General features: G+C 34.5%; 2 protein-coding genes across 2 annotated transcripts in view; one reads left to right on the top strand and one right to left on the bottom strand.

Annotated features, from left to right (window-relative positions):
• Positions 1-22981, bottom strand: part of LOC111045931 — a 110814-nt gene that overhangs the window by 30671 nt on the left and 57162 nt on the right. Inside the window, exon 3 of the mRNA XM_039441876.1 lies at positions 3987-4231. Coding sequence (XP_039297810.1) covers positions 3987-4231 — 245 coding nt within the window. The remainder of the gene's footprint in view (positions 1-3986; positions 4232-22981) is intronic.
• Positions 11832-19464, top strand: LOC120354948. The gene is made up of 2 exons (XM_039443139.1): positions 11832-12130; positions 18333-19464. Exons 1-2 carry the CDS (start codon positions 11960-11962, stop codon positions 19101-19103), a joined length of 942 nt encoding a protein of 313 aa, XP_039299073.1. The 5' UTR covers positions 11832-11959; the 3' UTR covers positions 19104-19464.

The raw sequence follows: 22981 nt of genomic DNA, 5'->3' as shown, positions 1-22981 counted from the left end.
AACGTGTATAAGGTGAAACTATATTAATGCAGCCAGTCTTGTGGATTTTTATAGACATTTGAGTAATTGGTTGAGTGACAGCATTGGGATTAAATGTCATGAAAGAAGACTTTTTATGATTCAATGTTAAGGTATTGTAGTCAAGCCAAGCTTTGACCTTTGCGATTCCTCTCTCAGCCAGCTTCAGTTTCCTCCCACTTATTACCTGAAAACATTAGCGTGGTATCATCAGCAAAGGAGATTGCTTGACCATTTTGAATGTTTATGCTCTGAAGATCGTTTATAAATATTAGGAACAGGATTAGGGATAGGACGGTAGTGAAAATGATGTTCAATACTGGTTTTATTGTCAAAAGATAATATTTGCGTTCGTCCCTCAAGGTAGCTTCCAAATTTTTCTTAGGGTCCAAATTTAAATTAGTTTAATTCATTTAATAAAATTTTACAAGTTCAATAGAATGCTAAAGTTTGTTGTTTAATAAAGTGCCATGACTCGCCCTTTAGAATTCAGAGATCTCTTAATTCTACCCCCATTCTGGGTCGGTTACACCATGATTCACTTACTTGATGATGGCCTCAACACGTCACACTGGTTAATTGGATACTACTTTGTCATATAATATGTACTATTCTTGAGTTTTTAATATTTTTTTCTGAGCCTTTGAGACTTTTGTATATTGGTGTAATACTTTCTTTAGCTCTTTTTAATTTAATTTGTATATCTCTTCCTACTTGACTAGAATTGAAGCAGAATAAGTTAACCGCAACTCACTGCCAACACACAAGGACTCTTATGTTGGCAGTGCCGCCGAATATTACATTGATAATTATTGTTGTGCAAGTTACAATAAATGTCTATTTGGAGGTAATTGTATATTGCATACTCTAATGATTGTATTGTACAAGTATTTTTATGTGATTTTTGGCAATAAATTCAATTCAAAATAAGATGGGTTTGTTGGTGACAATGGCAGGAGGTTGCTAATGATGTTTTTCATGAAAAGTGGATTCAATGTTATGGCTTGTTATGCCTATGCAGAATGTTAATGCTCACAAATCGGTTTCCGATCTCATACCAAAAGGAAAACAAAAGACTTGACACTGTAGAGTGACACAAAAATGCATACAATACAATAATTATTGTACCTGATAAACTGAAAATTCAGTTAAAAATAATTAAAATAATAACTGATAGTTATGAATAGAAGAAGTTGGAGATTAAAGAAATGTTTATGATGTTAAATATTGTCTACAACTAAAGAAGTTGTTGATTTATTTTTATGATGATAAAAATTGTCCACAACTAAAATAGTTGAGTTATCTGAAACATAGACAATGATAGTTATTATGTATTGATATTAAAGATTTTTTTTAATAACTTATCCAATCAATTTAATAATAATAAGATGATTCATAATAATCATCATTATAATTATCCTATAATTCTAATAATTATTCTATATAATCAAAATAATAATTTTATAATGATATATTATTAGAATAAGATAAAACAATTAGTATCGTCTGCAAAAAAATTCTGGTCGGAATGAGATTTGAACCTGGGTCCCACAGTGTGAGAAACAACGCTCTAACCGACTCGGACACCATGGCCTGGTAACAATATATGCGGAAAAGTAGGAGGAACATGAATTGCTGTATCTTCAAAGATACGAAACTTTTGAGGTTCGTCTACAGTTTTTTAAATTACAAAAAAACCGGAGGTCTTATCAAAAATCGTTACACATACGTTTCTGCGCCTTGTTTCAAAGAACTTGCATACCAAATTTCATCGAAATCGGACAATAACTGCGACTGTAACTGCGGTACAAACAAACAAACAAACAAACAGACAAAAGCCGATTGAGTCGAAACTAAGACCTCAGCTTTGCTTCGGTCAATAACAATATTTATTGATTCTTCTTCACTTTCACAACAATTGAAAAAAAAAAACACAAAATAATTTGTGTACGTCATAAAAAAATATAAAAAGAATCAGATGGCTCACAAGACTTTTGTCTGATCGTTAGCCTAAGGAAAATACAAACAAAAATTAGAAAAAAGGTGAAAACATCTAAGCAAATTATGAAGAACTAGAGGTTTGAAAAACTAAAGAAACTATAGTAAGATTAAATATGTTAACAAAAGAGAGAAAAGAAGTAGAAAACTACTAGTGTCGACAGATGAACAGAAACTAATAATAATGTTTTAACTGACTTATTTTATAGAATTTGTTTGTTAAATACTTGGTCTCATTACATAACGATTGAACTTGGCAATCCCACCTCAAATGCCGGTCAACCATTACCCCTAAATATTTAACAGATTTTGAGTCCTCTAAGGCAGGACAGTTGAAACGTGTATAAGGTGAAACTATATTAATGCAGCCAGTCTTGTGGATTTTTATAGACATTTGAGTAATTGGTTGAGTGACAGCATTGGGATTAAATGTCATGAAAGAAGACTTTTTATGATTCAATGTTAAGGTATTGTAGTCAAGCCAAGCTTTGACCTTTGCGATTCCTCTCTCAGCCAGCTTCAGTTTCCTCCCACTTATTACCTGAAAACATTAGCGTGGTATCATCAGCAAAGGAGATTGCTTGACCATTTTGAATGTTTATGCTCTGAAGATCGTTTATAAATATTAGGAACAGGATTAGGGATAGGACGGTAGTGAAAATGATGTTCAATACTGGTTTTATTGTCAAAAGATAATATTTGCGTTCGTCCCTCAAGGTAGCTTGAAAAGGGTTTTAATGGAAACCCGCGGATACCGATGTGGTTGAGCTTCTCTAAAAGTTTTGAGTGTGGAATAGTATCAAGAGCTTTAATTAGATCGATGAATATTGCAATTGATTTTCTACTGAGAGTGAAATAATTATTTGTTACAGTTATTACCAAAAATTAAAATTAGTTATTACTAAAATTCCTCCATGCTTTTCTCCTCTTGAAACCCGAATTGATCAGGGTGAATCACATTTTTCTCCTTCAAATATCGCATCAAACGCTTTCTGATAAGTTTCTCCATAACTTTTGATAAACCACTAAGTAGGCTAATTGGACGGTAGTTTGTAGGATTTTTGGTGTCACCAGACTTGTGGAGAGGGATAATTTTAGCGATTTTGAATTCATTTGGGAAGAAACATTTTTCAAATCATTTGTTGATTATAATTTTGTAATGGCATTGCAATTAAATTGGCTATTTTTTTAGACAGCTATTATTAATGTTATTAATATCCGGAGATGAGTTAGTTTTCAGTTCATTTATTGGTTGGATTATTTCTTCTTTATTTGTCGGGAATGGGAAAAAATCTTGAAAGTTTGTTTGTGAAGGGTGACTATTTAGCCGGGCTGGAAAGGAAATGTTAGGATTATCATGCCATAGTTTTTCTGCCAATTTCTTATCTAAAGATGAAAAGTACTTATTTAGGATTTTAGGATCAATATCTGGCTTTAAAGTTGTTCGTTATGTCAAGTACTTCGTTTATCATATCCCATGTCTTCCTAGCATTTCACTTACTCTGGTCTAATTTATTCCTATAGTAATTGATATTGGTTTCTTTTAGTGATTTATTCAAGAAGTTTCTATAGCGAGTATAGTTTTCTTTGAGTTCAATATTGTAAGGTTACCTTGAAAGTTCTTTATGCATTTTGTTTCTAGTTTGGATAGCTCTAATAAGTCCAAGGGTAATCCCTTGGTTTTTCATATTTCATATTTTCATATTTTGAGGGAAAATGCCCTCAGAGAATGATTTGTTGAAAATGTAAGCAGTTCAAAATAGTGCACTTCCTTCAATATTTATGACTCACTTGTTCAACTATTGTGAAGGGAATTCGTTGAACGATTATCATGAATCAACTTTGTTCAGAATTTGTATATCAACTTTGCTAGCTGTGAACTCTCACTGTAAACTCTATTTGACATTCTTAGTGAAAATTGTTTAGTGATTATTGTGAGGTAAGTTTGTGGAATAGTTTGTTTGACTAACCTGTAAGCTAGCAGGACCCGGCAAGGGAGAGTGTTTAGGAGATGGGCCAGCTGATCCTTGGATGGCCAGCATTGTGTCAGTGAACATCCTCGCTCGAAGATTCAATTCGCGAATCCTCTCCTGAACAGTGAGAGGCCTGAGCACCACTTTCCCCGACCCAGACAGGTCGAGATCTCCCAACAGTACATCAGTCTGTGTTGTTTGTGACAACCTCCTGAAAAAGATGTGATGTTCCTCAGGATAGCCTGAAAATTTACAAAAATCACTTCAGCTTGAAGAAATTACGAACCAATCAATAATATTTTTTATAATGTATCAGAAAAAAGAAAAAAGGGAAATATTGAAATTTTCAAGTAGATTAGTTGCTGAATATTCTGTATCTGTATTGGGTATTTATAATAACAACCATAACCTTATATAATGATGTGATAGGTTATGCTTGATGCTTAAAGCTCTGATCAACAATTAATTGCTGCTAAGAAGTAACATTTTAACACGATATCTATTTGTTGAACTGAAATTAGGATGAATGGAGTTTTGAAATAAGTGGGAAGTTGAGCCACTTTAATTCGTCAATCTCACTATTATTCAAAATATTATCAATATCATTGCAATAAATTGTACTGTATCCACTGGACTTTTCACACAGTCGCTTCCGGACGGTTCTCTTGAAGACGGCCTCATCCAACTGCTTCACCCCAGGAGGCAGCTTGCAAATTGCAGCTTGAAATAATATTTCAGGGCAGAAATCCTACGACTGGCCTGCGATCGGAGGAAGCGTCTCCTGGGGACATCTAACAGCTCACGGTGCCATTTGTTATGGTAGTGAATGTCTTTACGGGCAGTCAGAGGATGCTGTATCTTGACTTACACCAAGCACAGGAGGATGTAATGGCTGATGACACCAAGGCGAGCAAAGATGGGCTTGCAGTCAGCAAGATGGTCGCTGCCTGTTATGATTGTTACAGCCCTCTTTTGCAGCCTTAGGACATCAGCAGCCCTTGCTGAGTGACCCCACGGGAGAAATCCATAAGTGATGTGGCAATGAAAGAGAGCATGATACATCATCACAAGATACCTCTCAGTCACCAGGCCTCTCATCTTGAGCAGCAGGAAGCAAATGCAAGAGATTCGGCTGATTACCTGCTGTATATGATTAATCCAGCTCAATTTGCAATCCAAGACAAAAACCAGCAGCTTCACTGGATCATGAGGGTCACGCAGATCCCGCGATAAGCTGCAGATGATCCTTTGGGTCTTGTCCTCACTCAGCTGAAATCGATTGGCAAAGAACCACAAAATAAGATATTGAAGATGCTCTGCAAACACCTCCAAAGCCCACTCAACCCCAACACTATCTATCTATCAACACCCGACGACAGTAGAGATGTATCATCCGCAAACATCATAAAGGAACCGTGGTTGTCACGGTCTTATATCATGACTTTGAGCCCCAGTACCGATTCCTGAGCCACAACAAAAGTCACCGGAAGAGTCTAAGAGTTTGTACTACGAAAACAAGCTGAGTCCTTCCAGAAAGGTAAGAGGCCAAGATGGAAAGGACTGAGCGATAGAAACCCTTAGACCATAGAAACTCAGTTTTATGAGTAGGATATCATGGTCCGCACAGTTGAAGGCTCGGCTCAGATCACACAGAGCCAGAGATCTGCCATCCTCCAAGGCAGCAACAGGACATGGTTCGCGCTCAGCTACATGATCCACTGCACCTACTGTTGAGCCAAATTGCATGTTGGAGAACATGCCATTCTTCTCAAAGAAAGCCTCCAGCTAAGGCTTGAGCACTGCTTAGGAGGGGAACGCGCAATTGGCTAACTGGAATTTGGCTAACTGTAGTTGTGGAAGTGACTGGCTAGGAACTCACAGATTCTGTCACCGACAGAATTGGCTAACTCTGGAACCCGCTGATTCTGGCCAGAAAATTGTGGAGAATTGGAATTGGCTAACTTTGGAAGTCGCTAACTCGGAACTCACTGATTATGACGTCATTGTTTTCACCTTTCTCCTTTCATCATTGTCTCCTCATCATCCTCATCCACCTCCACCAACCCCTCTACAGCCACAAGCTCTTGCTCCTACTCCTACTCCTCATCCTTGTCATAATCATCATCATCTTCCGGCCAAATTATCATCTCTTTATATAATATTCTAGAGGGTATTGAATATATTCAGAAGGGGGGTTAATTTGGAAAAATATAATATTCTCAAATAACAATTTCAAAAGTGGAAAAGTATGTTATTCATTAAAAAGTAGCACCATTATACGATTATAAGTATGTATTTTGAATAATACAAAAAAGGCAATTTAGAAGAAAAAACGAGACTCCCTAACCTACCCTTTACCCTTTAAAACATTATAGTCCAGTCACTACCGGAATAATATACATTGGTGTTTGCAATATATATTTTAGTTCTGATTTTTCAATAAATCGTTTGGATACATTCTAATTAGATACATTCCTTTTTTAATTGGAAGTCTAGAGTCTAGAACCAATTTTTCATGCAAAATTTTCAATATCCTCTAATTGCCACAATTTAAATGTACAATTCAAAATCCGTCTGGGCGTAATTTTGTGCTCTTCAACCTGTGACCGGAGAGCGCACAAAATCACGCTCAAAGGGATTTTGGATTATACATTTGAATTGTAGCAATCAGAAGATATTGTTGATTGAAAACTAAAATTCATTAAAATTGATTATTTTGTTGAAATTTTACTCGTTTTTGTGACTCAGAACACATTACACGTAGAGAGCTCCAAGTGATTTCATTTTATTCAGAATATTATAATCTGAAAAAAGGCGAGAGAAAATTTAACTGTCCGACGACTGGATTTGGCGGAAATAAGCTGAAAACTAGAAAGTGAACCGAAAATACGAGGTGTTTGAGCCATTCTGTATCTAGCATAAGGGTATTTTGCATGCAAAAATTGGTTCTGGACTTCTCTTATGTATCCAAACAATATATTGAAAAATCAGAACTAGATTACTATATTGAAAGCACATCCCCTTCCTTCTTTATGTCTATTATTGCTTGTCTATATAATTGACCGAGCGAAGTGAGGTCTAAGATTCAAATTGACGGTTTGGCATTTCTCTTAATGTTCAAATGTTTATATGTTGCGCATTTACGGCGAAACGCGGTAATAGATTTTCATAAAATTTGACAGATATGTTCCTTTTTTAATTGCGCGTCGACGTATATACAAGGTTTTTGGAAATTTCGCATTGCAAGGATAGTATAAAAGGAAAAAGGAGCCTCCTTCATACGCTAATATTAGATTAAAAATCAGACTATAGAATTATTCATCATAAATCAGCTGACAAGTGATTACACAGATGTGTGGAAAAGCCAGTCTATTGCTGTATTTTCATAAGGTCTATAGTTTCAATCAGGTACTTGTGGATGAGAATACTGCGTGAGGTCTACTGTTCACAGAACTACTAGTATTGACTGAACTAATATTAAACATACCATTCTAGGTTCTGAAAAACATATGTGTAATTTGATTCACTATCATTAATATCATTAATACCTACACCAGATAAGGAACTATACCTCAAATAGATATAAAGGTATTTCCACACATACCGAACCGAAGCTCGAACAGCGTAGCGAATCGTACAATCCGCCCTGCAGCGAACATTAGCCATATGTTTCATAATGTTAACACTCAGCTGTTAAAACAACCGCCGCGAAGTTCTCCGAACCGTTCGACGTCCCTCTAGCCGTTCTCCACGCCGTTCGCCGAACGCTGAACTTTTCAGCCAATCAGAGCCCTCGATTAAAATTCGCCGTGCAGCTTGCGGTCCAATTTTGGCTATTCATCACAAGTGGAGAACATGAGAATACTTTCGCGAATATTAATACAGTACAGGCATCTTCTGATAATCTATATTTTGAACAATTCATTGTCATGAATAATACATTAGGAATCGATAAATGATGTTTAATGCAAATAGAATCATTTCTGAAAAATTAATGATTGGATAAATTTCAATGTAAGAATATTTTTGACCAAGAACTAAGTATCATGACAATTATTTCCTTTTAAAATTATAATCACTTTGTTATGTTTGAACTAATAATATTAATTCCACCAACTAACCAACAAGTTGACTGGAATAGATTCTGTAATTTCAATATCCTATATATTTTGAAAAATACTACAGAATATACTAACTCACCAAAAGTGACACCTTTATAAATATTTTCCACTTGCCATTGATTTCTGTTGGTAAGAACCTTGATCATTGTTATTTCACGAAAAAGTGGGTAGAGTTGAATAATTTCCCCCAAAAGGTGTCTGGTTTAGTCTATGTTTTGGCAACCAAAAAAAAAGAAAAAAAAACGTACTCAGGTGGATAGGATCTTTTCAGGCTCACCAATCTATACTATAATAAAGTAAAGAGCTGGCTTATATTAGTACGGGATAGGAAAATTATGTTTGACGCACGTCTGAACTACTGGACTGATCAACTTGAAATTTTGCATATATAGATACTTAATTAACCGAGGATGGTTATAGGCCTGTTTTAAATTCTTCAAATTTTCATTACGTCAAGTTTTCAATTTGTCAAGTTTTAAAATAGACCCTTGCAGAGCACGGGTTACATGCTAGTCAATAATAAAGTTTTGATCAAGGAATAAGGGAGTGTTATTTCCATCGATTTGCACCATTCAGAACAGTACTGAACTGTACTCAGCACGACACTCCACAGCGTTTTCGGCCAACTGTACAGTGCGTCATTCAGTCTATCAGTGACTTGACTTAATGTCTTAAATAAGGAAGAGGCTGGGAAAATTGAATAAAAAATATCATAGATATTTACAATTTATTGATGAAAATATAAACACATCTAAGAATGCGTTTTTGCATTGCAGGTACTAGTCCAGGCAATGAATGCTCAAAAACGTTTATAGAAGGAAAAGTTAGGAAGACAATTTTTGACCCCACGGATCTCTTTAGGGTAGGAAGGAGGTGAACATATCAAAAGTCCCCATTCCTACTCACTGTGCTGAGGGGGTGGTGGTGGTGGTTCAAAAGTACCATTTTTTGGTTTCTTGCAAATAACTCGAAAACTATACATTTTACGGACATGACTGTACAATAAAACATTGAAGCTTACATAATTTCCTACAATATTCATTCCACAACTTTTTCTATATCTTCCATAGGCCTACTTTGAATAAAAAAATTCAAAAATTTGATAAAAACCTGTTATTCCAACAATTCCACACTTGCAAGACCGGATTTCTCGAAAACTGTTGGAAATATCACAAAACTCCACTCAACAGGAATTGTAGAGAATTTATCAAACTTAATTTAGAGCAGTTACCTTGGTTGAACGCATTGTTGCAAAGATATAAGCGTGGAAGCAAAAAGCTAAAGAATGCAACATTTAAATCACTCTCATCACTTCGAAAAGTGAGGAAGGGATGGGGACTTCTGATATGTTCTCCTCCTAACTAGTATCAACAACGCTGCAAAGTCAAAAATTGTGTTCCAAACATTCCCTCCAAATTTCCCTGTCAATTAATTGATCTATTGTTGTTGAACTGAAGTTCTTACACTCAACACTATAATTGCTGCAACAATCGAGGGGAGATGCGTAAAATAATGGGAAAATACATGAAATTGAAGAGAATAAGGTGCTCTATAGGCTCATGATTAGCACAGATTTTTTCATTCAATCGTGGAAAAGTTATAAGGCCAAAAATATAAAAAAATCTAAGCTGGAAGGGTTTCCTTAAAAATGTGTCTCCTTCAAGAGCTCATATCTAGAAAACTATGAGATATATGGAAAAATGTTAAGGACGAAACTTGTAGGCTAATTCGTAAGCTTTAATTTTGTACTTGACAAAAATTTCCGAAAGACGAATTTGTTGAAGAAATATGCAAAAAACCAAAATATGGAACTTTTAAAGCACCCCCCCCCCCTTCCCTTAACACAGGGGGTAGGAGTGAGGACTTTTGTAATGTTTACCTACTTACTATCCTTAAAAGTGTTGTGGGGTCAAAAATTGAGTTCCATACGTTTCCTTCTATAATCTTTCGTTGACTGGACTAGTATTGAATTACACAAATGTGTTATAGTTTGCATCATATGGTGTTTTATGATTATAACAGATTATTTTGAATAACTGGCAAAATCGCTAAATGAAAAGATTTTATAGGTCTCTAGCAAACAGCTGCTTTGTTATCGCCGGGTGCGATATCAACAAGTTAGAGATTAGATAATAATGGGTATCTTGGCTACAATTCGAACAGCCAAATAGAAAAGAATTTTATTGCTATTTATTTAATTATATAAAATAATGAATTTTTGAGGTTAGGCTCTATAATACTTACTGGTCGGCAACCTAAATAATCGGTCAAGCCGTATAATTTGAAATTTGGCCAGACACCTATGGCAAATTTAGTTGTAAACAAATAGCATTCGCTTAAGATGTGACCAGAGGATTTGGTAACCGCATGGCATGTTATTGTAAAAGAAAAAACAATTTAATAAACCTAAAAATATTTTGTAATAGAACTACATAATTTTTATTATTTGCCATGAATTTTCACAATGAATAGATAAATTGTTGACGACGGTGAAAATTCATGACAAGTAAAATTATGGAAAAAATGAGAGGCTCTAGCAGTCGGTGGTAAGGACGGGACCTGGAAACATATACAGCAGATCAACCAGCCCGACTTCTCCCTACTGAGAGGGTCTCCCATTTGGGTAGAGTGAGTGCCAAATTAATTATATTATTTTTATCTGAGGGTATATCTTGTCAATATTATTTGAAATCATATTTTATCTTTTGAAAATAATTCTTTTTAAATTATCAATAAATATTATATTATTCATTCTACATTTAATTATTTTACAATTAAAACCTTTCTCATGAGATAAAGAGTAAGATCCAAATTTAACCTCTCGTTAGCCAAGCGATATTTAACCCCTCATTTATTTGATCAGTACATCTTATTTATCAATTATAATATAACAGCATTATTTTTTATTAATTTCTGTATCCAACTCCTAGAGAGTTAGGACCTGTAATTCTTGTTGAATACAATCAATATTAATTATTTTGTTACAAATTTTAAATTACATCATAAATCAAATTAGTTCAACCAACAATTAATCAATTCCATTACATGGTGTTGGGCGTCGTTCTCATGAGAAAGAGTTTATTAATTGACAAGATTAGCCTTCAAATTATCTATTGACATTTTCATTTCAGGTCATTATCATAATTATTATATTCTGTGTTTGATCTCGTATAATTATGTCCTCTATTCTCTCAACGTTTAGGTATTCACATCCCTCAATCTGTTAGTATTGAATACTTGAGATTCGCTGTTGACTTGGCAAAAAAAGTTTGTATTTATGTGGACCACGATTCAGGAGCTAGAGATGCTCTAAGTCGATTACTTAAGTTAGGGTCCCTGTCTCAACGCGATCGTATTATCTTCCCTATGCTAGCCGATTACGAGCGAATAGTAGGCAAGCTAGGCAGAAATCAAGAACCCATCTACGACACAGTAGCTCCCGATAACTTAGCAAAAATCCCAATTCCAGAAAATAATATGGCAGGGAATGATAAAAGACCCTTTGCGAAACCCGAAAGCTATGGGGGTACAAAGAGTGAAGACTTCAACGAGTGGTTGAAAACCTTCAATAGGGCAGCAAAAATAAATAAGTGGGATGAGGATGATAAAATCTTGTATTTACCCCTCTACCTCAAGAAAACAGCATTGGCAATTTTCGACATATTTTCGGATAAAAATGAAAACGCGACATTTCTTGATGCAGTAGGCCACTTGAAAAGTAAACTTGTAGACCCTGTTCATGAAGAGACAACCAGACAAAAACTCGAAAACAGAAACAAATTACCAACAGAAACATACACAGAATACACAGCAGATATAATAAAACTTTGTCACATTCTTGAGCCTCAAATGTCAGAGAAAAGAATAGTAGGATATGTTTTGAGAGGCTTAGACGTAGGAGCATTGCAACATGTTGCTTTCATGGACAATGCATCAGTTGAAGATTTAGAGAAAAATCTCGCCAAATATGAAAGATCTCGCTTCCTTCTAGACAAAAAGTTAGGAATGCATAATGCTTCAATCGAACAGCCTGTCCAAAAAATAAATGTAGTAGATACTTTAGAAAAGAAATTGAACGATCTGAGTATTGTTGTGAAAAATTTGAGTAGAAATGTAGGTCAATCACAAAATCCCAATCCTAATAGACAGTTTGGAAATAGGAGCGGAAACTTTTCCCCACACGAAACAAATCAGAACAACTTCCAAAGACAACCTTATTCAAACAATAATAATTACAATGATCGCGACAGAAACACACAATCACATAATCCTAATCCTAATAGACAGTTTGGAAATAGGAGCGGAAACGTCTTCCCACACGAAACAAATCAGAACAATTTCCAAAGACAACCTTATACAAACAATAATTACACACAATCAACATCAGTCAATTACAGGACACCAATCAACCCTAATAGGACTAGATTCTGTACATACTGTAAGAGGAATAATCACTGGAAAGATGATTGTTTTTTCTTATCAAAAAACTCGAATACAGGATCCCGAGCCTAGACGAATCGGATATGAACTTGGGATCCGGATTTGAAAAACAAAGCGCTGAATTTCCATTTGATAATTATTCTCCAAATTCAATTGATAAAGAAGAAATCACATGTAATATAATATCTTCTGTATCAATGAAAGATGAACAATCCAAAGCGATAGAATTTGTCAGGCAGTTTTTTCTCAATGCCAATAATAATCAGTTATACTCAAATGAAAGTGAAAACAATTGCTCTAACGAAATAGAAAGTGAAACCAACTTCAAACAGCTATTGTCTTCCGAAATGCATGCTCAGCACGAACTTGGAATGAATGGATCATTGACTAAAGAGAGAAGAATTCAAGTCCCAGTACTTACTATTAATGGAAAATTCAAAGGAAAAGATGTATCAATTACCATTGACACCGGTACGAACGTAAACATAGTTCAAAAAAATCTTTTAAGTAGCGATGATCTAAAACATTTGAAAAATAGTAGTATTGCTTTATCGGTAGCTAATGGTTCATTAATGCCGATCACAGGAATGATCTCGAGTGAAATTCAAATACATGACAGGAAATTCGAAGTAAATTTAGTAATTTCTGAAGACTTACAGGCCGATATTATTGTTGGAAATTCCTTCTTCTCAAAATATAAAATGAAATTAGATTATGAGAATAACATCATTTCAATGAACGATAATGGTAAAATAGTCGAATTAGACATGGATAAAGAGTGGATTTGTACATTAAATAGATTACACAACGATTCTGAAACAAATATTACAAAAGAAGTCTGCATACCCAATCCCGTAAATTTCGTCAAATGTGCTCTTGAAACAATAATCCCCGCTCAAAAAGACGTGAATGTCAAAGTCAATCTAACACAAAAATTGCTCAAAGTATCCCATTTTACTCCAAATGAATCGTTATTACATAATAAAAAATTGCATGTGCTTTGGAATGAGGATGATTTTGAAACAAACATGAGTGAAATTAGAATTTTGAATCTAGGAAGGCAAGATATAAGATTGTTGCATGAAACTATTATTGGTGAAATTGAAGGAGAAGTTTGTAATTACGACGAATCTGTTTCATTAGTAGACTCTGTACTATTCGATGGAGGAGGTTGTGAAATAGATATTAATAAAGATCTTACACCAGAGCAAAATTCCAAAGCGAAAAGACTCATCAATAAATACAAACACCTATTTTCAACAAACGAAATTGATTTCGAGGAAGCGAAATTACCCGAATACAAGTTCAAACTTACAGATTACACACCCATTGCTAAGTCACCGTACAGATTACCTATCGCTCAAAGAACAGAAATAGACAGACAAGTAGAGTTATTGATAAAAGCAGGAATAGTTTGTGAAACCCAGAGTCATTATGCTTCTCCCGCATTTTTAGTTACTAAAAAGACGGTGGATTTAGATTGGTTGTAGACTATAAAATGTTGAACGAGAAAATATTACCGGATAGATATCCCCTTCCCCTTCTTCAAACAATTTTTGATTCTCTTGACAATTCGGATTACTTTTCCACCCTAGATATCAGACAAGCATTTTTCCAACAGCCATTACACGAAGATTGTCGAAAATATGTAGCATTTGCAACTCATAAAGGGCTGTACACGTTCAAAAGACTACCTTTTGGTCTTAGAACATCTCCAAATGCTTTCCAACGAGCAATCAACCAAGTATTCAATGATTATTTGTATAGAGGAGTTTTGATTTACTTGGACGATATCATTAGCTATGGAGAATCATTTGATAAGCAATATCAACAGCTCGAGAAAACCTTGAAAAGATTGCAAGACGTAGGACTAAAATTGAATACATCTAAATGTCACTTCTTCTACCGAAAAATTAAAGTACTTGGACACACTGTCTCAAAGGAAGGGATACAACCCGCTTCCGAAACCTTGGAAGCTATCGAAAAATACCCTATACCCAAAACTGTCAAAGATGTCAGAGCATTTCTTGGTCTTAGTGGATTTTACCGAAAATTCATTCAAAACTACGCTATAATTGCAAGACCCTTAACAAATCTGATATCTAAAAATAACGAGAATAAACCAATCACTTGGGAAGAAGATCAGCAGAACGCATTCTCGGAAATAAAAAGCAAACTTTTATCACAACCCGTACTTCATCATTTTAATAATGATAAGGAGGTAGTGGTACACACAGATGCTTCTCGAGTTGGAATAGGGGGCATTATCTCGCAGCCAGATGACAATGGAAAATTACATCCAGTAGCTTTTGTTTCCAGAAAACTGACAAAACATGAAGAAAATTGGGCAGTAGGAGAGATTGAACTTCTATCAATAGTGTATTGTGTAAATTATTTCAGACAATACTTAATTGGCCGATTATTTACAATCTACACAGATCATGCTAGTTTGCAATACTATAAAACTTGGAAAAACCCCAGTATTCGAGTCAGTAAGTTACTTATGAAATTAACGGAGTTCACGTTCGATTTGAAATATAAACCAGGAGCCCAAATGCACGTACCTGATGCCCTGAGTAGATATCCACTAGAGAAGGATATAACTGATCTCACAAAGGACGAAAACTACAATATATTCGAAATAGAAGAAATAGACATAAAGACTTTACAGAAAAATGATGAGAGTATAAGAAAAATATATGATGCAATACGAAACCCTAATCATAGTGATACAGCTACGATTAGAAAGGCGAGAAAATACACGATCGAAAAAGACATTGTCTATCTGAAGAAATTTGATGGGCATACCAATCAATTGAAACTTCTCGTACCCCGATCTCTTATCAATAAAATCCTTGAAACATTCCATGATGATTCCTTAACAGGTGGACATACCGGCATTTATAAAACCCATGAGAAAATATCATCGAAATATTATTGGGAAAATATGTATGAAAACATTGCGAATTATGTAAGATCATGTAAAAATTGCCAAGAGAGAAAAACCCCTACTACGAAGCCTCAAGGTTTCTTATCACCCATCAAGTGTGATAGTAAGCCTTTCTCAAGTATCATGATGGACTACATCGGTCCGTTAGAGAGCTCAATGGGCTATTCATACATTCTAACGATTGTTGACTTAACGACCCGATATATTTTAGCTGAACCTTGTAAACACGCCGACGCAAATAATACCACTAAATGCTTATGGAAATTAATATACCGATTTGGCGTTCCAAAAGAAATTCGATCCGATAGAGGTACACATTTTGTAAATAAAAAAGTCGATGACCTTATGGTTGAGCTTGGAATCAAACACATATTAGGATCATCAAGTCACCACCAAAGTCAAGGTCTGGCCGAAAGAGCCAACCGGACAATTCAAGAGATGCTAACAGCTTACGTAGCCGATAATAGGAAATTGTGGGTACAAATGCTGCCGAAAGTTTTATTCGCATACAATACTTCGAAACAATGCTCTTTGAAATATACACCTTTTTTCTTATTGCACGGTTTTGAAGCCACTACTCCTTTAGATTTGAAAATCTTTCCCGAAAATGACGACGTCACTTATCATTTAGACGCGAGATTAGCAAATCTTAAAGAAGTGCGAGAACAGATACCATCAATCTTATCAGATGCACAAGAAAAACAGAAATACTATTACGATAGGAATAGAACAGATTGCATTTTTGAACCAGGAGATTTAGTTATGGTCCACGATCCTGATGTAAGACAAGGACAGTCTAGGAAATTAGTCAAAAAATATTCAGGCCCATATGAAGTAGTAAAGAAAGTAACAGATGAAGTCTATGAGATATTTTTTCCGCTACGAGGTACTTATAAAAATGTAGCTTTTCATGTAGATAAATTGAAAAAATATTTCATACGAGATCCCATCAATTAAGTGTTTATTGTTTTATTGTCTAACTGTATTCTTTATTCCAGCACTTTTCTTTATGCTAGCAATTATACCTCGCTCATCCTAAATCTTTGCCTTTCATTAATTTAAAAGACAATTGATGAGAAGAAATCGAGATGAAACATTCATGTAATTATTTATTTTCCAAATCATTGAAAAACAATATCATGCTTACAACTGAATTTTTAGAGAATTTTGTTTGCGAGATCAGTATTGACTTGTGAAGCGATCAAATCCATTTTCTCACGACTAGATATCGAGATGATTCTCAAATCACAATAGTATGCAGTTTTCAATCAATCAATTAATTAATTGGATTTCTACTTCGATGAAACAATGAAATATAATTGAGCTCTGATAGACAATTTTACTAGACATTCTAACGATGATTCATTATTAAAAGATGTGAATTGTTCTCACGTTTTTGTTTATGAATGAATGCTATTTGAAAATCATCAAATACGATTTATGCTTGAATATTATTTTCTTGACTCGTATGTAATAAAATGTTTCTCTTTTTCAGAAACGGATGATTCTTGATATAATAATTTATTTATTTATAAGATTATTTATGTGAAAACGTATATTTTAATAACAATATTATCTGTATTGATGTTAATGAAATAATCAATTCCAGTAGGTGATTACGATTGGAATATAAGAAATAGCTATTAATTTGACCATTTACATAATCTATTTGTAGGGTTTTTGGGGATTTTACTAGTAATTATTGTTTATAAAATTGATATCTTATACGAACTGTTCATTGATAGATTAATATAGAGTACTAACTGATATAATATTTTTAAAATGAATACCATAATACTTTGTTCCTTAGCATTTGTAGAAATATGTTGTACGGTATTGTCTCAAGAAATTTCTCTTTTTCACGGAGCTCTATTTAAAGAAATTCACAATGTAGTATTTTACGAGTCCACAGTTCCAATAACATTCAGTATTACTAGGTCAAATCCTTTATTTGTTATGAGGAACCTTCTGAGTACTCCTTTAAAAATTGACTCATGTCCTTTCCCTTCCCCATCGGAGTGTGCAGTATTTGATCAGATTCATCGAACGGAGCTGCAACTTCTACAACTACAAGACGGCATTTACATTGGCAGCGATGACGACAACACTCCAGCTGAGAGCGAAAATCGACTACCACGCCGCGAACGCTCTATCGATACGATCGGGGCGGTCCTAAACTGGTGTTGCGGAGTAGCTACCGACGAAGAATTGGGCGCATACGTGAAAACCGAAACCGACATCACTTCTCATCTCAGTAATCTTCAAGACTTCGTTCACGCTGAACATGTCGAATTGATAGACAACACACGCAAGATGAACGGCATGGCAGAGAACGTGAAGAAAGTATTGAACAACATGAAGCATGACCTTATTCTTTGGCAAGAATCATTCACCCAACAGAATAAGTTTCAGAAAGGGAATACTACAACCGATGTACTGAAAACACAACTGAGGACTACTATTTTCATGTATATGATGACTCTATCTAACAACTACAATGAAATCGACATGAGATGCTACAATCAACAACTTTCTCATCACGTCATTTCAAAAGAAGACCTAAACAATCGACTTCAAGAACTCGAAAAGAAAATAAACAAGAGAAACTTCACCATATCAACAAAAGACAACGATAAAATTCGAAACTTGAAACTAACATCCTGCAGAAAATCCGACAACGAACTATTGGTTACCCTCAAAATACCAATAAAGAAGAAAAATTCAACTATTTCATTATTCCACCTGCAATCTATCCCGCTTCATTGGAATGGTCATACCTGCCGTTTGACCTCCCAACATCACCTGATACTTAGAGAAGAAAATAAACTGCAAATCCTGTCAGATGACGAAGAAGACGATTGCCAGTTCAAGCAGAAAGGCCTCTGCTTGATTCCGAGGAAAAAGATGTCGAACTCCGCCACCCAAGCCACTTGTCTCCACCTTCTAACATCAGAAGCAGACGTATCGGAGCTACGAGAAGTCTGCAAATTTGATTGTAAAGCAACTGACAATCAAACCCTAATCACTCGCCTACGAGAAGACACCTTCCTATTCCACAACACCGGCAAAAAGACGACAATTCGCTGTAAAAACTCAACAACTGAGGTCCCAAGCAACAGTCCAGGAACCCTATCACTCCACATCCCTTGCAACTGCGAACTTCAAGACGACAACGGCGACGTACTGATAAGCACTCTTTATCCTTGCGACTCCCGTTCCCATCCTTCTCCAGCTATTAATAACTTAATTCCTCACATGTGGACAAATTTATCTAAATTGAGCATCCCAATTTTTAAACATGAGACTCTGCCTCAGTACTTAAACCTTTCAGAAATCTTAAATGAAAATTGGCACTTGAATTTTTCAAAATTTGAAGAGCACAACTCATTCTCAGAAGACATTTTCCATCATGTTGAAATGCCAAATAACTTTGATTTGTTAGGGGTGAACAATAAACTGATCATTTATATTATTATTGTCTGGCAAACACTGATAACTGTTATATTCTTGTATTTATGTCTTCAAAATTATATTAAGAAGAAAGCAAATCAACTGAGAGTCCCGAAACGTACTCCAATTGTGGACTACCCACAGGAGCTTTAAGAATATATTGTGTTTTAGTAAAGTAGTATGTAATGAAATCATTAAAATAATGGGTTAGGATATAGGAAACTATGCAAATAATAATTACTTATTCACTATTATTGTATCCATTTACTCTTTTATGCTATCGATTCAAATATTTTCCCAGATTAGAAGATAAACTATTTCAATTATTATTATTATTCTTATTTTCAAGGGTTCCACAATATTATTTTGCTTACTCGAATACTATTCGGACTTGATGTTTAATTTTTGCATTATGATTCAATTTTATTACTTTCGTAGATTTTGTAGGTTTAATTTTATTCATCAATATAATTGAAATTTTTTCCATTCAATTCTTATTCAGATATGAATGTATTGAATTGTTGATTTGAAGTTGATTGATGTGTTAAGTTTGATTTTTATGAATTAGTTCACTATAATGTAATTTATATCACTAGCTTATGAATTGGCACTCACATAGATTTAAGGTATTCATTGAAAGTTATGTTACATATAAATATCCAATTAGAATAATATTGTGAATAATAATAATAATAATTTTAGCTTGCGGTAATTTTGACTTTAATTTTTGAAATATTATTGAAATGTGTAAAAATTAACTTAGAGAGATGCCGTTTTTTCGATAACTTCGGGCCGAAGTTTAGGGGGACCCGGGGATGTAATAGAACTACATAATTTTGATTATGTAATGGTGTAGTAGTTGTATATTTAAATAATATGCGAATTTGGAATATGGAAGTATGATCGTAGAGAATAGGGGTAGATGAGAGCCCACTTGCTTGCCAGAGGTCACCAGGAACAGCCACCAATTTTATAGAGCACAAATCCCTTTGTTAATAATTGTACGTTTGAAAAGTTTAAGTTTAAATTCAATAATTAATTTCATAAGACTCAGTGAGGCCATATTAAGGCGTGAGTCATACAGATATTTTATTATTCCCTTGGAGAGGATGACTTCAGCCACCAGAAAACCTAAGACGATGGAAGAATTCGGATCGCCATCATCATCTTGTGAATTTCGACACGTGAGTTATACAGTTAAAAAGAAATATATCTAGGGCGCCCTCAGTGCTTCGAGTGAAACAAGATCTATAAAGCTAGCTCATCGAAAGGTTATTTGAATATTGAAATTAATGTCAAACTTGTGCAAGTCTTGAAACGTAAAAAGGGATTTCTATTAATTAAGAACTATATATCAGATTTACATGTTTAAGTATGCACAGATGAAAAATTTGAATTTTGATGCTATAATTTATATGCTCACTCAATCATTCTTTTATTAGTAAATTATAAAGATATAAATGAAGCTCATGTTCACTGGATAAATTGATTTATCTAATTTCCACCAGAGGCCGAACCTTTAGCCCTGAGAAATACATAATTATTAATATATTTGAGATTTAATTTGAGAGTAATTGTTTTTTGATTTTTTTTTGAGAGTAATTAGTTATTCATATTAATTTGGAAAGAAGGTATATGAGATTTTATTTGACAAGCAACAGCAAGTCGATAACTGAGCTGCATTCTGCATAATTTAAATGCATATGATTGATGATTTAAGAAGCACGTGGTAAATTTTCGTGCTAAAAGCAAAACCAAATAAATGAGCTATTTGTGATATTTTTTATATTTTTTTATATATATATATATATTTGTTCTTATTTTATTTTTTATACTTTTTGCTCTATATATTCATTTATTCGTTGATATTTTGTGTAATATATTTGTGTCAATATTTGATGATGTATCCTTTATTTATTTCCCTATCTCCAAGCATGACCAATCTCGTTATAATCTATTTAGTTACCAGTATTGAAAAATTATTAGGATTACCATCCAACTATATTCTTCACCGGATAAGTTGGGGAAAGCAGCAATATACAGCATTGATTATCAAATCTTTGGAAATAATACATTCCAGAGATTTATATAAATTATCCAGTAACAGCAAATCTGATTTGAAGAATCTCAAAGTCATAGTATTAAGTTGCAGCAAAATAAATTATCACATCTGCATTTGCGGAATTCAACAAATCAGTCACAGAAATTGTGGACTGTTGGAGCAGCCGACATCAGTAACCAGCAAGAGCAGAGAACTGCGGGAGTTCCTGGGCGAGCCAGTAAGAAATTTGTATTATTATTATTTTAGGAACCACAATAAGGGTTCTATATCTTATATAATTCATGCTATACTGACTGCAGCCAAGCAGGGCACACGTTAGTGAAAAAGGATAACGTTACATGATGTAACAATTTTTTTTTTTTTTTGGTGGGGAGTAGGCAGGGAATTGACCTTCACTAGATTGATTGTATTTTTGAATGCTAAAAATTCTGTTATATACAGATCATTTTCAAACAAATTTTCCCCTTATGATTGCATAAGGTACATTCACTTTCCAGATGTTGGATTGCATAAATGCATAGTGGAAAGTTCTATTCTTGTAGCAATTAATTTTTGGAAAATGATCCCGTACTAAAAATTCTACTGTAACTGGATATGGGTATACTAGATACTCTTATGAGAGACTACATTGAGTCCATAATCCATCTTGACTGAGACTCAGTAATGTTATATGACAATATTATATTTATTTGTTTTTGAATGTTTATCTTTTATTTTATAACAAAGTTATATAATTTTTTGTAACTTTTGTGATATAAAATTGTTTTATAACAGTTAAATAGTCTAAACGAGGCTTAATCAAAACACTGATTCTTCAAAATTGATAGTATTTTTTTCTTTTTTGCCTCCTTTCAATCCTGATTCCTGAGGTATGGAAGTATTGCAGCATTTCAAACTATTGAGTGATTGAAAATGTTATATTCATTATTTAAGTTTCATCCAATTTAAATACTTGGTTTAACAATCAAATAATCAAGTTGAACAACTCTTAACGGGAATAATACTTCCAGCCTAGCTGGAGGGATCAAATAACCGACTGGATTGTTCTTTCGTCTGTCCGCTAGGCGGAACTACGCCGACCATTGCTGGGTGGAAGATGTTATTGCGGCCGCTCGCATTCCCACCAACGCTGCTATTATTTACTGTCTCAGCGCCTAGTCCGAGTCAGACAAGCATCCAGCCTGCACTGCGGAGCTAGGTTTACTGCGGCCGCTCGCATTCCCACCAATGCTGCTATTACTTGCTGTCTCAGCGCCTAGTCCGAGTCAGACAAGCATCCACTCTGCACTGCGGAGCTAGGTTAAGATATGAAGGTGTTCTGTTAAAGTATTATGTAATCTCTCAATAATGCCGTAGGATCTTGGATGTCCTGTTGTAAAATGACTTGCGATTCCAAACTCTTGTAATACTGCCTTCACTTGACTATTGCAAAACTCTTTCCCTCGGTCCATTACTAACTCCTGTGAACTTTGGTATAACCCAAAAAGTCTTATCAGATTCACTACTAGGCATTTAGCTATCTTGTTTTCAAGAGGCCAAGCGGTGGCGAATTTAGTGAACCGATCAATTGAAGTTAAATATTTTTCTTTGTTGTGATGGAAAACATCGACTTACATTGTATGGAAGGGTCGTTCAGGTGTAGGTGTTAACTGTAGAGGTGTCTTGTAAGGGGCTCTATCATATTTAACTTTTTCACAAGTTTCGCATGCACTTAGAACATTATTCACAGTTTTGAACATATTTAGCCATATTGAGTCGTTTGAGATGTTGAACAGTCTCATCGATGATTAGTTCTCCCAACATGATACTGTTTGATTATATTATCTTGTTTTATCCTATCTTCTATTGATTCCACCTTTTTATTACACATTAAGAATTTTATTTTCTTATCCCATTCTTTACTTTTATAGTCTTTTAATCTTATCCTTTAATAGTTGATCGTCCGAATAAATATAATAGATTTTACCCA

The sequence above is a fragment of the Nilaparvata lugens genome, chromosome X (genome assembly GCF_014356525.2).
Source record: "Nilaparvata lugens isolate BPH chromosome X, ASM1435652v1, whole genome shotgun sequence".
Classification (NCBI taxonomy): Eukaryota; Metazoa; Arthropoda; class Insecta; order Hemiptera; family Delphacidae; genus Nilaparvata; species Nilaparvata lugens.
This window is presented reverse-complemented; position numbering and strand designations above follow the sequence as displayed.